Below are 13,848 nucleotides of genomic sequence, written 5' to 3'. Positions count from 1 at the left end.
GTCTTTCTATACATTTTGTAAATGTTTGTTACAGCCTGGACAGGCGTGATTGACAAAGTCTAGGGTACACAATTACCACAAACACATAGCCTAACGCATCAGTACACATCTTAATTTATGCTCTCAATAGGTTGTCAGCTGTAAATGAAATAAAATCATCTGTTTTTTTCCTTTTGCTTAGACAAAGAGAAGATTACAAAGCGACGCTTAATTGGTGAGTAAATTCAAATATTTTAATCTCAAATGAATGGAAAGCAGAGTACATCACTTGAGTATAGATAATTAAATCAAATATAATAATAATGTTAATAATAATAGTAAATACTCATGTATCAATCTGTGGTCTCTGAGGCAAACGTATCTCTTGGAGGAAAACTGTCATTATCAAAACCCCACTTCATTGCTTTACAGTTCTTGTTGTTTCCTTTGTCTAGAGTAACGAGGAGTGTAGAGGGCATCAATACTGTACTTTTTTTTTTTTTTACATTAACATGATAATCCTATGCACATGAGGGGGCTGTCTGAAATACAGTAAGAACTGTCTACAGCAATGAATGCTTTTTATATTCTTGGTGCCTTTAGACCAATGCCATCAATCATTTGTGCTGCACTTAATGTCTAGTAGGCCTCAAACTTGGATATTATTCAGGGTTTCAAGTCCACCCTCTTTTCAAATATTGGGTCATCTTCTTCTTTCTGGTTCATCCTGCAGAAGAAGAAGAAAACGAAGACTGGTCCTGTGTCTCCCATCCCAATCCCCCAACCCCTCTGTCATCTGTCCTCTTTCCAGTCTTTTGTCCCTGACTTCTTTCTGCCTGTGTTTCACGCTGTGGCCTGTCTGGTGCTGCCGGGGCCTACCCCTTACTGACAGCTTGATGAAAAGGTCCAAGTTGTCGTCCGTCCTGCTCTGTCTGTTCTCTCTTCTGAATTTTTCTCTCTCCCTGTATTTCAATCTTTGACCTGTGAAGTTGCCCAGGTCGCCAGTGCCCAGCAAAACTTTAAGAGAGCAGTTTGAGAAACTCTGTGTTCAAGAAGTATTACTCTTGCTTTCACTGAAACAAACCTTGACAAAACTGACAATACAGTTTGACAATTTATCTTGAGACAAACTTATCAAAACGACAATTTTTTGTGTGTAAAGCATACTTTCAGACAGTGAATTTGACCTTTTTCAAGAAAATCCTGACAAGTAAAGTTCCATCTCTACTTCCATCTCTACTTGCAGACCCATCCAGCCAATACTTAGACACAACCCACTGTTCAGTACAGCTTCTAACCTCTGACGTGGAGATTCAGTTTTAAAGTTTATAAAAGCCTCCATACAACGTACACAAGCTTTGACCTTTGACATTGACCTTTGTAACTCAACATCCGATCGGGATTACCAGTGACCATGCCTCGAAAAGGGAAGAAATCTCAGGCTTCAAAAGTGCGTTGGCTAAAGTTTGGTGAGTCTCAACTCTCAACACCAGCTGAACAGGTGGTGAATTCTTTTTCTCACAGCAACAGACAGGTAAATGTTCCTGAGCCTTCTCATGCTAATGTTACACGTGTGTTAGCATCCCGTAGTCAGATGCATCATAAATATGCTGATTCTAAAAACAGTCAATGTGCCTGTAACTCTGTGACATTTCTAGCTTTTCTGCATGAGTTACAAAACCTCCAAAGCTCAGACCTTGATCTTGTTTTAGATAGAGGCCATGCAATGTACGCACTCATTCTGAGTCAGCTGGAGGCCGATGGACGCAAAGTTCACAGCCATTTGAATGTGGATGAAATTCCTGAGATTGTTTTTGGCTACAGACAGCAACATGTAATAACAAAGTGCGATTCTGTAGTTGGCCTGTTCACAGCTTCCACCAGTGAAGGTGACCACCCAAACCTTGTAACCAGACTTCAGTGCTTGTCGTCAGAGGTGAACCATGCTTTGCTGATCATGAGTTCCGTGTGCATCGCTGTTTTCCGAGACCGGCAAGGAAGGTATGGCTTTTTTGACCCTCACTCTAGACGACCCGATGGCCTCCCCCATGGCATATTTGGTACCGGCACAGCCGTCATGTTTATTTTCACACATTTGAGTGATCTGATTGCAAAGGTTGTCACATCTTTCAGAACCTTAGGCACCAGTAAAGATGCTCAGTATGAGCTAATGCCTTTGGTTTTTCACAGTGTAGATGAACTTACTGTGGATGAAAACTTGACACATGTAGACTCTAATGCAGATGTTGCTGTTTCACACACAAGTGAGGAAGACCATCACACTATGTCCAGTAATATGCAGGCTGGAATTGAGAGTACTTTGCCCTCGTGGTCAGTCTCAGGGTTTACACCCTGTGCTGATATAACTTCAGATCCAAATGGATTAATGCATGTTAGTAGCAGTACAGGTGTAGTGGTGCTTCATACAGCAGACATACCAAAATGTAACAATCAGAATATGCCTATTATATGTAATCTATCAAAACTTTCAAAACAAGACAAGAAAAAATGTAAAAGAAGAGTTATGGATTTGGGAAAGAAAAACCATACACATGGCAAAAAAGCTGCAAAAAACAGAAGAACGAAAATTCAAAAATTACAAAGAAATGGGAAAGAGAGAGAAAAGTACTGTAGAGACTCATTCTTTAAGGAACAAAAAAAATCCCAAGCAGCAAAATGTCATCTGAAAAATCCTGCTTGCAGAGAAAGAAAGATGTCCTACATAACTACTCACTATCGAGAAGACCCCAACTTCCGACAGAAGCAAATATCTTATATTACCAATAATTATCGGCAAGACCCTGGCTTTAAACAAAGGCAAAAGTCATATATAACCGATCGTTACAGGCGAGACCCTGGCTTTAAACAACGGCAAAAGTCATATATAACTGATAATTACAGGCAGGACCCTGACTTTAAACAAAACCACCGATCCCACATGAACTCCCTCTATCACGTGAATGATCATTACAAACATAGTCGAAAGTCTTACATCACCAGTCATTATAGAAATGACCCTGCATTCAAGTCCAAACAAAAAAAAACAATGAGACAACTCATGAGAAACAAATACAATGCATTTAGAATAACTAATAACAGGCTCTGTGCGTCGAGAATAAGCCTAAAGTACAGACAAATAAACAGACAGCATAACCACGTGGATGACAGTCTTCTCAGAGAAGCTGTGGAGCTTTTTAGATCACAAATACAAAAGGGACCAACATATGTCTGCACAGTTTGCCATAGAGCATTGTTTCCAAATCAAGTGAAATTCTGCAATAGATCAAAGTATGTTAAGGAGCCACAGGTTGTTGAAATTTGCCTTACAGGAAGGTTTGTTCATGTGTGCACAGATGAATGCCAAATTTCACAACAGTGCAAAGTACCAGGTGAGAGAAAGAGAGAGTGGATCTGTCACAGTTGCCACGATCACCTTAAGGACGGCAGAATGCCACCCCTTGCCATGGCTAATAATTTAGAGCTTGCGGACATTCCAGCTGAACTGTGTGATTTAAACATATTGGAGAGACATCTCACTGCCAAATGCATAACATTTGCCAAAATTATCCCGCTTCCGAAAGGTCAACAACGAGCCATTCACGGGAATGTCGTGTGTGTTCCCTCTGAAGTCCAAGAAACTATACATGTCTTACCTAGACTAAGAAGTGAATCTCAAGTCATGAGAGTAAAGCTAAAGAGACGATTGTCCTATAAGGGTCATCAGCTGTTCCAAACTGTCAACTGGATGAAACTAGTGAGGGCTCTGCTTAAACTGAAAGAGATCCATCCCCAGTATGAGGACATCACAATCAGAGATGAGGCTGAGCTATGTGATCCGACACTTCCTGATGAAGAAGATGACACTGATGAGGAAGAAAAAATGGATGACAATGATTATGATGAAGAAGACTTGATGGAAATTGACCTGTTTGAGGACAGTGCACTTGCACAAAATGACAATGAACAAAGTACTAATGATCCTCAATTATACAATGACCACGAACCAGAGCCACAGTCAGACAACATGCAACAAGATGAGGATGGTGATGACCCTAATGGTGGTATTGTCCTCGAGTCATGTCTACAGCCAACTGATGTTTCAGAGGACATATTAAGCTTTAGTGAGGGAATCTACTCTGTTGCCCCCGCAGAAGGCAACAAACCTGTAAGCTTTTTCAAAACACCTAAACTTGAGGCGATGGCTTTCCCAGTTCAGTTTCCTACTGGTCAAAACACAATAGATGAAAACAGGCTTATTCAAGTAACACCTTGCAGTTATTTCAAAACCAGGCTTTGCTGCGTGGATGACCGTTTTGCTAGAGATACAAACTATTTGTTCTTTGCTCAGTTTGTTACGGAAATACATCTGGCCACTTCCAGCATGAGAATACAGTTGCGAAAAGGCAGGCCTTTCACTCGAGATGGCCGCAGAATAACAAATGCCATGTTGCAAGACAAACGTGAAGTTGAAAGACTAGTGTATAACAAGGATGCAGTACGATTTATGACTCCACTGAGAGGCACACCAGCCTATTGGCAAAAAACAACAAGAGATCTGTTTGCCATGATTAGACAGCTCGGAACTCCTACATGGTTTTGTACTTTTTCTGCTGCAGAAATGCGTTGGAAAGAGGTTATCACAGCAATTAAGGCTCAACAAGGTGAAGAAGTTAATTTTGATGAGCTCGATTGGTCCTCCAAATGCGACATTTTACGCGGAAATCCTGTGACAACAATGCGCATGTTTGACAAACGCGTTGAGGCACTGTTTAGAGATTTGATCCTGTCTCCTGCAGAACCAATTGGCAAAGTTGTTGACTACTTTTACCGGTTGGAATTTCAGCACAGGGGAAGCCCACATATACACTGTCTCATGTGGGTGGAAGGAGCGCCGAAATTTGAAGAAGACTCTGATCAGAAGGTGTGTGATTTTGTTTCCAGGTACATCACAGCTGAGCTGCCTAACCAAAACACTCAACCAGAGCTGTACAAAAAAGTAACAGAAGTTCAGATGCACAGCAAAAAACACTCAAAGACTTGTGTTAAATATCTTGGTGCTAACTGTCGTTTTGGATTTCCCAAACAACCTGCCCCAAAAACCATGATAACAAGACCTTTTGATGTAAATGATCCAGATAAAGAGTTGGCTGCAACAAGAAAGCTCACAGCACTGAACCGGTTGCTGAATGAACCTGCAACAGCATCTCTCACTTTGGAGCAGATTCTGGCTCGGTGTGAGCTCACCGTTGATGAGTACAAAAAATGTCTTCATATGACAGCCTCATCCAGTGCAGTGATACTCAAGCGTGCTCCAAAAGACTGTTGGGTAAATGGATATAACCGTTGGCTTCTTGAAGCATGGGATGGTAATTTAGATATACAGTATATACTCAACCCATACAGCTGTATCGCCTATATTTGCAGCTACATTAGCAAGGCTGAACATGGTTTGAGTGAATACCTCAAAACAGTGATACAAAACTCGAGTCACGAAAATGTCAATGAGAGCGATGAAATGAAACAGATCATGCAAGCATACTCCAAGAAACGAGAGGTCAGTGCTCAAGAGTGTGTGGCACGTGCATGTGGTCTGCACATGAAACGGTGTACGCGAAGTGTCATGTTTGTACAGACAGATGAAAATGCGCTTAAAATGAGTTACCCCCTCTCCTCTTTAGAGAACAAAACACCGGACTCTGTTTGTGTGTGGATGAGTGGGTTACCAGATAAGTACAAATGTAGACCTGAAACACCAGAGTTTGAGGCAATGTGCTTGGCGGACTTCGCGTCCACCTGTAGAATTGTCTATGGCAGACAGGCAAAGGGTAAAAATGTTCTTCCCCTGCTGAATGAGATGGGATTTGTCAAGAAGAGAACAACTGATAAAAATTCTATCATCAGATATCGCCGCTTCTCACAGGAAAAAAATCCTGAGGAATTTCACTGCACACTGCTTAAGCTATATCTCCCCTATCGCTCAGAGTGCCAGCTGAAATCCAGCAACTTCCCCACTTACAAGTCCTTCTACGACTATGCTCGCGTTCAGCTGCCAGGTTCAGAGTACATTGAGCCTGTGAAAGAAATTGTTAAACGAAGCAGAGAGAAATATGAGAAACACAGTGAGGACGTTGATAGTGCCATTGAAGAGTATGAACAAAATGGTGCCATAAGAAATGAATGGTGCAATCTGGCTCCCGAGAGTGAATTGGAAAGGTTGGAGTGCATTGAAGAGCTTCAGGCAAGACAACCTGATGATGATAACATACAGGAGAACGTACCAGACTTCAACGTGAGGTCAGAAACAACTTCTGAAACAGCAATCATGAGAGAGGCCCCTGACATTGATCCAACAGTTTTACGTCAAATGTATCAGAACTTAAACCAAAAGCAAGCATCTGTTTTCCATACCATTCGAGACTGGTGCTTAAAGCGTGTCTGTGGTTTAAACCCAGGACAGTTCTTCCTCTACATTAGTGGTGGTGCTGGAACAGGCAAATCTCACCTTATCAAATGCATCCACGCAGAGGCATCGAAAATATTGTGCAGACTTCCACGACGTGCAGAAGAAGCAGACATTTCCAAACCCACTGTCCTGCTAACCGCATTTACTGGAACTGCAGCATTCAACATTTCTGGTACAACTTTGCATTGTCTCCTCAAGCTACCAAGAAGTCTGAAGCCTCCATTCCAAGGTCTTGGAAATAAACTAGATGAAGTCAGGGCAGAGCTTTCAAATGCTGAAATACTTATCATTGACGAAGTATCCATGGTCTCAAAGTCTCTCTTTGCTTATGTGGATGCAAGATTAAAACAGATCAAAGGAATCAACAGACCTTTCGGTGGAATGTCGGTTCTTGCTGTTGGAGATTTCTATCAGCTACCACCAGTCAGACAATCGAAACCTCTATGCGTATACAATCCAACTCAGATCGATCTCTGGCGTGACAATTTCCAAATGATCACACTTACTGAAATTATGCGCCAGAAAGATGATGTCCCTTTTGCTGAAATGCTGAATCGAATACGTGTCAAAGAAAAGTCAGAGGAATTGTCACAAGATGATAGAGCTTTACTTTCAAAGGCTATTACTGATCCAACACACTGTCCAAAGGACATATTGCATGTTTATGCTACAAATAAACAGGTTGATGCACACAACTCTGCAATGTTAGCCGAGTTTCACACTGACATCATAACAATAGATGCAGACGATTATAAAAAAGATCCCCGAACTGGAAGAATGGCAAGAAGAGCCACTCCTTTCCAAGGAACAAGAAATGAGTTACCAGACTCAATACAAGTTGCGATAGGTGCCCGTGTAATGCTTACCAGAAACATTAATGTGCAAAGAGGTCTGTGCAATGGCACTTTTGGAAAAGTTGCAAAAATAGTGACCAATGAAAGAGATCCACATGTCACTAAACTTGGTATTGAACTTGTCAATGACACACACAATTCAGCTGATAACATTGTGTACATCGACAGGGAGGAGGAGAATCTGAAGCAAAAGGGAGTGGTGCGAAGACAGTTTCCCATCAAGCTTGCGTTTGGATGTACAATCCACAAGGTTCAAGGAATGACAACTTCTGCAGCAGCAGTGTCACTAAAGTGTATCTTTGAACACGGCATGGCCTACGTAGCTCTCAGTAGAGTAACCTCTCTCAACGGACTACACATTTTGGATATGGATGAACAAAAAATATACGCCAATCCCGAAGTTAATGTAGCTCTCTCTGAAATGACAGAAGCTTCATTAGAACATGTCATGCCTCTACTTCACATTACAGCAACATTAAACAGGCCAGACACTTTAACCATCATCCATCATAACACGGAAGGACTGCCAGCTCATATCGCTGATATCAAAAGTCACCATGAACTGCATCTTGCCGACATCCTATGTCTAACAGAAACTCACCTACGAGGATCATTTGTTTCAGAAAGTCTCCATTTAGAAGGCTACAGCATGTTTAAACGCAACAGAAATGTTTCTTACTCAAACAACCCTGACATGGCCAGCAAGAATGGTGGTGGAGTCGCCATCTATGTGAAAAACCACATCAGAGTGCGGGAGAAGCACTATATACAGAATGCTACTGATATCGAGTTCACCATTGTCAAGCTTGAAGCCCCGATAAATGCATTGGTTGCTGCTGTCTACAGACCTCCTGGCTACAGCTTCAGCTCATTCCTATCAAACCTTCAAAGTCTCTTAGATTCACTGGAAATCATGGATCATCATCCAGTCATAGTGTGTGGAGATTTTAACGAAGATCTGTTGTCAAGAGCCAACAAGCCGATATCTGAATTGTTTGAGTCCAAGGGCTACAAGCAACTCATTACCGCTGCTACCACAGAGAAGAATACACTGTTGGATCACATTTTTATCTCGCGACCACAGCACTGTCTCCATTCTGGTGTCCTGCGAACTTACTACAGTTACCACAATCCGGTGTACTGCGTAGTATCTTCTGAAGTACTGTAAATATAGCTCGCAAGCAAAAGTCAATCAAATCCAAAAACTTAAAATCAAGTTAAGGAATTTAATTTAGGAAAAACTTGGCTACAAGCTCGTGTATACCATTTTAGACTACACCAAACACAACAATACAAATAGACCACAGGTGAAAATAGGTACATTCTTAACCAGTTAAAAAGATAAAATTTTTACAAAAATGTAACAAAAAGATAATATTTTAACATACAATATTAATTAAAATCTCAATATATTACTCAAATTGTGAAATGTGGGGGGGTCATCCTTGGCAGCCAGATTTTAACACCTGCCCTGGCTGCTCCAGCCTTTAAGAGGCTGGGAGGGAGGGAGGGATGGAGGGATGATCTCCCCAAAAACAGAAAAAAGTTGACTTGACTATGTTACAGGAAAAAGAGAAATTGACTTTCACAGAAAATTGTCCTTGTGTACTGCAAAAATTCCAACTGTATGCATTGTTATTCATAATTGAAAGTCAAAAGTCATGATAAAATGATTGCGGGGGAGGGGGGGATTGTCCTGAGCAACCAGGCTGTAACACCTGACCTGGCTGCTGAGGCTGGGAGGGAGGGATGGAGTAACAATCTTACCCCATCACCCAAAGGGTTAACCTTGCAGTCCCTTCAAAAGATGACACAAAAATAGAAAATTATCATCCTGAGCAAGAAAGTGCAAATTCTAATCAGTATCAAGGCTGTCTGTGCCCAGGAAAACCTCTTTTAACAAATTTAACGAATATTAAGCGAAGAAATCTGAGACACAAAAACAGACAAATGTCATTCTGAAAATAATTTACCAATCACTGAGCTGGATTGCTGGAGAAGCTGGAGATGGTAAGTGAACTAAACACAAACAAGCATATACCTACATTTACCATATATTGCATCAGGCAGCAAGTTTGGATGTTGATTTCTGTTACTTTTCAATTCACAGAGGTAAAGATACAAACTTTTAATATATGTTCTGTTTGTTTTGCTGAAAACATTTAAGGCATGACTTGTCAGCCCAGAAGGAAGAAGTCAAACAGCACTTCACTGTATTCCTCACTGCTAACCTGAAAGATCCATGTATGTGGGAAATTGGAGAAACCACAGACCTCTGCTTCAACTTTGAATGACATGGACCTGGGCCTGTTGTGTAACAGTGTTTGTTGTCTGCTGGCTTGGTATGAATGCAGGTAATTATTTAGCAGTATTTGTTTTCTATGTTTGTGTGCTTGTGCTTCACAGGAAAAATCTTGTTTCAGAGATTACAATCAACCTGTGAAGAGATAATAAGTCCAGCAACACTGTAATGCCAACCTAAAGATCTTTGTACCTTGGAAACAGCGACACCATACCAAGAGGTCACTCTATTCACTTGGCTTTCTGTTTTAAAAGACCTGGACTGGTGCATGGTGGGTAACTATGCTAGTTACTAGCTTTCTTTAATCCTTTGAATACTGCTATTAACTTTAAATGACACAGCATACTCTGAAAATCCGCATCACTTGTTAATGTTTATCTCCCTTCCAGTAGTCTGTTTGAGAGGTGAAGTTGGATAAATGTTACAGGCAATGCCACGCTGACAGAGCAGAGCCTATGCAACTGGACAACCACAGGCATCCAACCATGTTGCTTAGCTTCACTGACAGATGGAGACTCTATCTAGAGGCCACGACCATGCTTCATGAATCTTTTTACCTATTCCAGGCAAACAAGGTAAAGCCTACTCTATGGATAATGTAAATGCCACATGTAGTTTGTAATAGCAAAGAATGAAAGTTTACTACCAGTTAAACCAAAAGAGACATGCACATGTGGTCCATTAAATGCTTAAGTTGGGTGTAACAATTGTCTGTCTCTCTCTCTGTATTTCATAGAGTTATGGAGAGGTAAATTGGAGTCAAATCACAGACCCATGGTCTACAATAAAGAGGTTTCAAGATCCTGCTGTCTGACATGTTTCAGTTTAAAGAGGTATATTCAAACTCTCCTGATATTTTATCATCAGTTGTAACAAATAGGTGTGGCTTAAGCAACACTTTCAATGTTTTTCACAAATTAGAAATACATGCAAGTTAGAAGGAGAGAAGACAGCTACTCTACCCTGTCAAAACCTGGACTGGATCTGCACTGGTATGTAAATACAGTGTATACTTTGGAAAGTTGTAAGCACCTTTTGCACCACAAGTGTATGTAATGTTTTTCACAGATTTTCACAAGGCATTGACTATACGTGAAATTGGAGATGTTGCCAGCATTCGCCTTGAGCTGAAACAAAACATGTAAGTTAAACGTTACAGTTCAAGAAGCAGGCATATTTTAAATATTTAAAATGATCATTGATAGCAATAATGTGACACTATTTAAAGGTTTAAGATTTCTATATCACTCAACAGTTGGATGTTACAGCCCCAGTCATTGTGTTTTCCACTCTTCTGCATCTCCAGTTTCCTCAAATGCCTCTGTGCGTGTATGTGGTGTGGGTGTGGCATCCTTCCTGGTTCCCCACTCCGTTCTGGCAGCAACTTCATTGCCAGGTATAAGGATGACTAAATATTTGTTACCATGCCATGCTTCCAGCTCTGAAGATGAAGTATTTTACCCTGTCAGTAACACTTGCTTCTGTTCTCTCTATCATCTTGTCAAGCCCGCCAACCTTATCTCATCCATTGTAAATTCTGCCAAGCCTACGCCTGGACCTCTTCCTCCTCTTCTCCATCCGAAACTACAGCTAGCCACAGTCTCATCATTCATGGACCCCAAGCAACATTTCACTGCGCTTTGCACAGCTAAGCTACACTGGGAGACCATCACACACCTTACACATCTCTGGACCTGGTATGTTACACCATGACATTTTCGTTTTGGCCACCTATTTCATTGGTCTCTTCTTGCCACAGCTCTGAAGATGAAGTATTTTACCCTGTCAGTAACACTTGCTTCTGTTCACTTTATCATCTTGTCAAGCCCGCCAACCTTATCTCATCCATTGTAAATTCTGCCAAGCCTACGCCTGGACCTCTTCCTCCTCTTCTCCATCCGAAACTACAGCTAGCCACAGTCTCATCATTCATGGACCCCAAGCAACATTTCACTGCGCTTTGCACAGCTAAGCTACACTGGGAGACCATCACACACCTTACACATCTCTGGACCTGGTATGTTACACCATGACATTTTCGTTTTGGCCACCTACATCATTGGTCTCCTCTTGCCACAGCTCTGAAGATGAAGTATTTTACCCTGTCAGTAACAGTTGCTTCTGTTCTCTTTATCATCTTGTCAAGCCAGCCAACCTGATCTCATCCATTGTAAATTCTGCCAAGCCTACGCCTGGACCTCTTCCTCCTCTTCTCCATCCGAAACTCCAGCTAGCCACCGTCTCATCATTCATGGACCCCAAGCAACACTTCACTGCACTTTAAACAGCTAAGCTACACTGGGAGACCATCACACACCTTACACATCTCTGGACCTGCTATGTTACACCATGACATTTTCGTTTTGGCCACCTACATCATTGGTTTCTCTTCTTGCCAAACATGAGGCTGAGACGGATTCCTCTCCAGAACTTTAACCTGCAAACCCAGCTCTCGCCCCACTAACACTGCTGTTACACTGTAGACGTTCTTTTATTTTGTTTCATTATTGTGTTTTCCATATAGAAGAGTTTTATAAACATAGAAATATGGACTGTTAAAAGAATGTTTAAGTTTTTTTTTCTTTTATGCTTTATTATATCATTGTGAATGTCCATATTATGATACAATATGTACACTATGTGGGATGGACTGGGGCTCAGGAGCAAGAGGGGTTTATAGATGTGTCCTGTCATGCCATGTCTTACAGTCTCGCAAAGGAAAACACTGAACCCCACATTGCTCCTGATCCACCAGTTCTTACACAAATATTTTATGTAATTTAATTTATTCATTTTTTTTATTGACTCAAGCTCTTCTGCATACAATTTCTGATGTTACAAATTCTAAAACATGCCACTGATCCTCATACTGTATTTTTACTTGATACTTGCACTTACCTGTTACCAAAATCTAGATTAGTATTAATCAAACTATTAACCATATTACTACATACAATGGGATGACATACTATATTACTTACACACAGGACACCAGACATTAACACACACATACACACGCTTGTCAAAAATTTAATGTAAGTGTCTTATAATTGTAGACACTATAAAATGCTTTTGTCACTCAGGTAGAAAATCTCAGGATTCACAATTGTGTCCTCTTCGTGCTGCATGCTCAGCCGTCCTGGTAGGGGATCCCTCAAAGACTTGGCCTACCTAAAGGTTTCTTCCTTTTCCTAATGAAGGTTTTTTTGGGAGTTTTTCCTGACATGCTTTGTGGGTCAAAGGCTGATGATGCATTTAAGACTAAGTCATCTGTTTTAATGTCTTGCTAATGCTTGTTATCTTTTCCTTATAGTTTCTGTTCATGGACATCAGTTCGGAAAAAAATTAGCATACCATGCCACTGCTATATACAGTGCCAAATGTAGTTGTTGATTTATTTTATTTTTTTGTTCTACAGTTATGTGATTACTCTTATACGCAGTATTTTAATCAGATTTTTGCCTTTTTCAAAATGTGTTTTGGTTTGTTTTTTACTTTTATATTTTGAAAAACTTACAATTTTAATAAATGTATTTCAATTAAATTATATTGCATCTTCTTATGGTAATATGTAAGAATTTAACAAAAAATGTTTTTAATTTAATTTGATTTTAGATTTAAATTAACACCCATACATAGTATTCGAGTCATTCTCACTGTGACATCTCTTCATACTCTTTTGACATAAATTCATGTCAGCATTGCAGTTTGGCTCAAAGCTTATATTCTATTTTTAATGCTTCATTCTCACCCAACTATTAGAAGTTTCATTCTCTTCAGATCAGACTTCAAATACGTTAAAGCCACCAATTCAGTCTGGCCTTTGTTTTTCAACAATTCTACATTATTTCACAGTCTTTATATATTTTGGACATCATTCAAAGTTTTCACAGCCAGCAATCCGCATTTGGCTTCAGCTGGTCAGCAGGGAGCATTCACAACCGCAAGTTCTTCAGAACTTGCCTTTTCCAGTTATTATATCTTCCGGGTCAGAAATTTCAGACCTTAACTCCTTCCACATTTTTCAACGGATTCACTCCATTCAAACACAGAATATTCATCTCAATTGGGAATCAACCGCGTCTATTTTTCTAATTGATATCATTCATAATTCCAGAAATATTAGACGTTTTTCGGCCTTTTTTTCCCATTCAAGCAGATGACGGAATCTTCAAAAATCTTCAATTTTCACACTTTTTCATGCATTTTCAAAGCTCATCTAATCGTTCATACGTCCACATTAAAGCTCC

General features: G+C 40.4%; 1 protein-coding gene across 12 annotated transcripts; it reads left to right on the top strand.

Annotated features, from left to right (window-relative positions):
- Positions 1 to 161: 161 nt before the first annotated feature.
- On the top strand, positions 162 to 13,069 carry LOC115579693 (uncharacterized). 12 transcript variants are annotated; one of them, XR_003983714.1, is made up of 12 exons: positions 162 to 214; positions 713 to 1,980; positions 9,464 to 9,540; positions 9,703 to 9,869; positions 9,988 to 10,173; positions 10,335 to 10,431; positions 10,520 to 10,590; positions 10,667 to 10,739; positions 10,905 to 10,994; positions 11,105 to 11,295; positions 11,425 to 11,615; positions 11,745 to 13,069. XR_003983714.1 is itself a non-coding variant. In XM_030413282.1 (11 exons), the coding sequence occupies exon 2, from the start codon at positions 1,394 to 1,396 to the stop codon at positions 8,462 to 8,464; it is 7,071 nt and encodes a 2,356-aa protein (XP_030269142.1). In that variant the 5' UTR covers positions 162 to 214; positions 713 to 1,393; the 3' UTR covers positions 8,465 to 9,540; positions 9,703 to 9,869; positions 9,988 to 10,173; positions 10,335 to 10,431; positions 10,520 to 10,590; positions 10,667 to 10,739; positions 10,905 to 10,994; positions 11,105 to 11,295; positions 11,425 to 11,615; positions 11,745 to 13,069. The 12 variants fall into 12 exon arrangements, 9 of the variants coding, with proteins under 9 accessions (XP_030269142.1, XP_030269140.1, XP_030269146.1 ...); XR_003983712.1 differs by having other exon boundaries at positions 9,464 to 9,650; positions 9,720 to 9,869; XR_003983713.1 differs by lacking the exon at positions 9,464 to 9,540.
- Positions 13,070 to 13,848: the final 779 nt, after the last annotated feature.

Source organism: Sparus aurata, chromosome 4, assembly GCF_900880675.1.
Source record: "Sparus aurata chromosome 4, fSpaAur1.1, whole genome shotgun sequence".
NCBI classification, from domain to species: domain Eukaryota; kingdom Metazoa; phylum Chordata; class Actinopteri; order Spariformes; family Sparidae; genus Sparus; species Sparus aurata.
The sequence above is the reverse complement of the archived record's forward strand: the minus strand, read 5'-3'. Positions and strand labels throughout refer to the sequence as shown.

What these genes read in the sequence shown, in the direction of transcription:
- LOC115579693 (XM_030413282.1), top strand. Translation starts at nt 1,394, where the DNA reads ATGCCTCGAAAAGGGAAGAAATCTCAGGCTTCAAAAGTGCGTTGGCTA.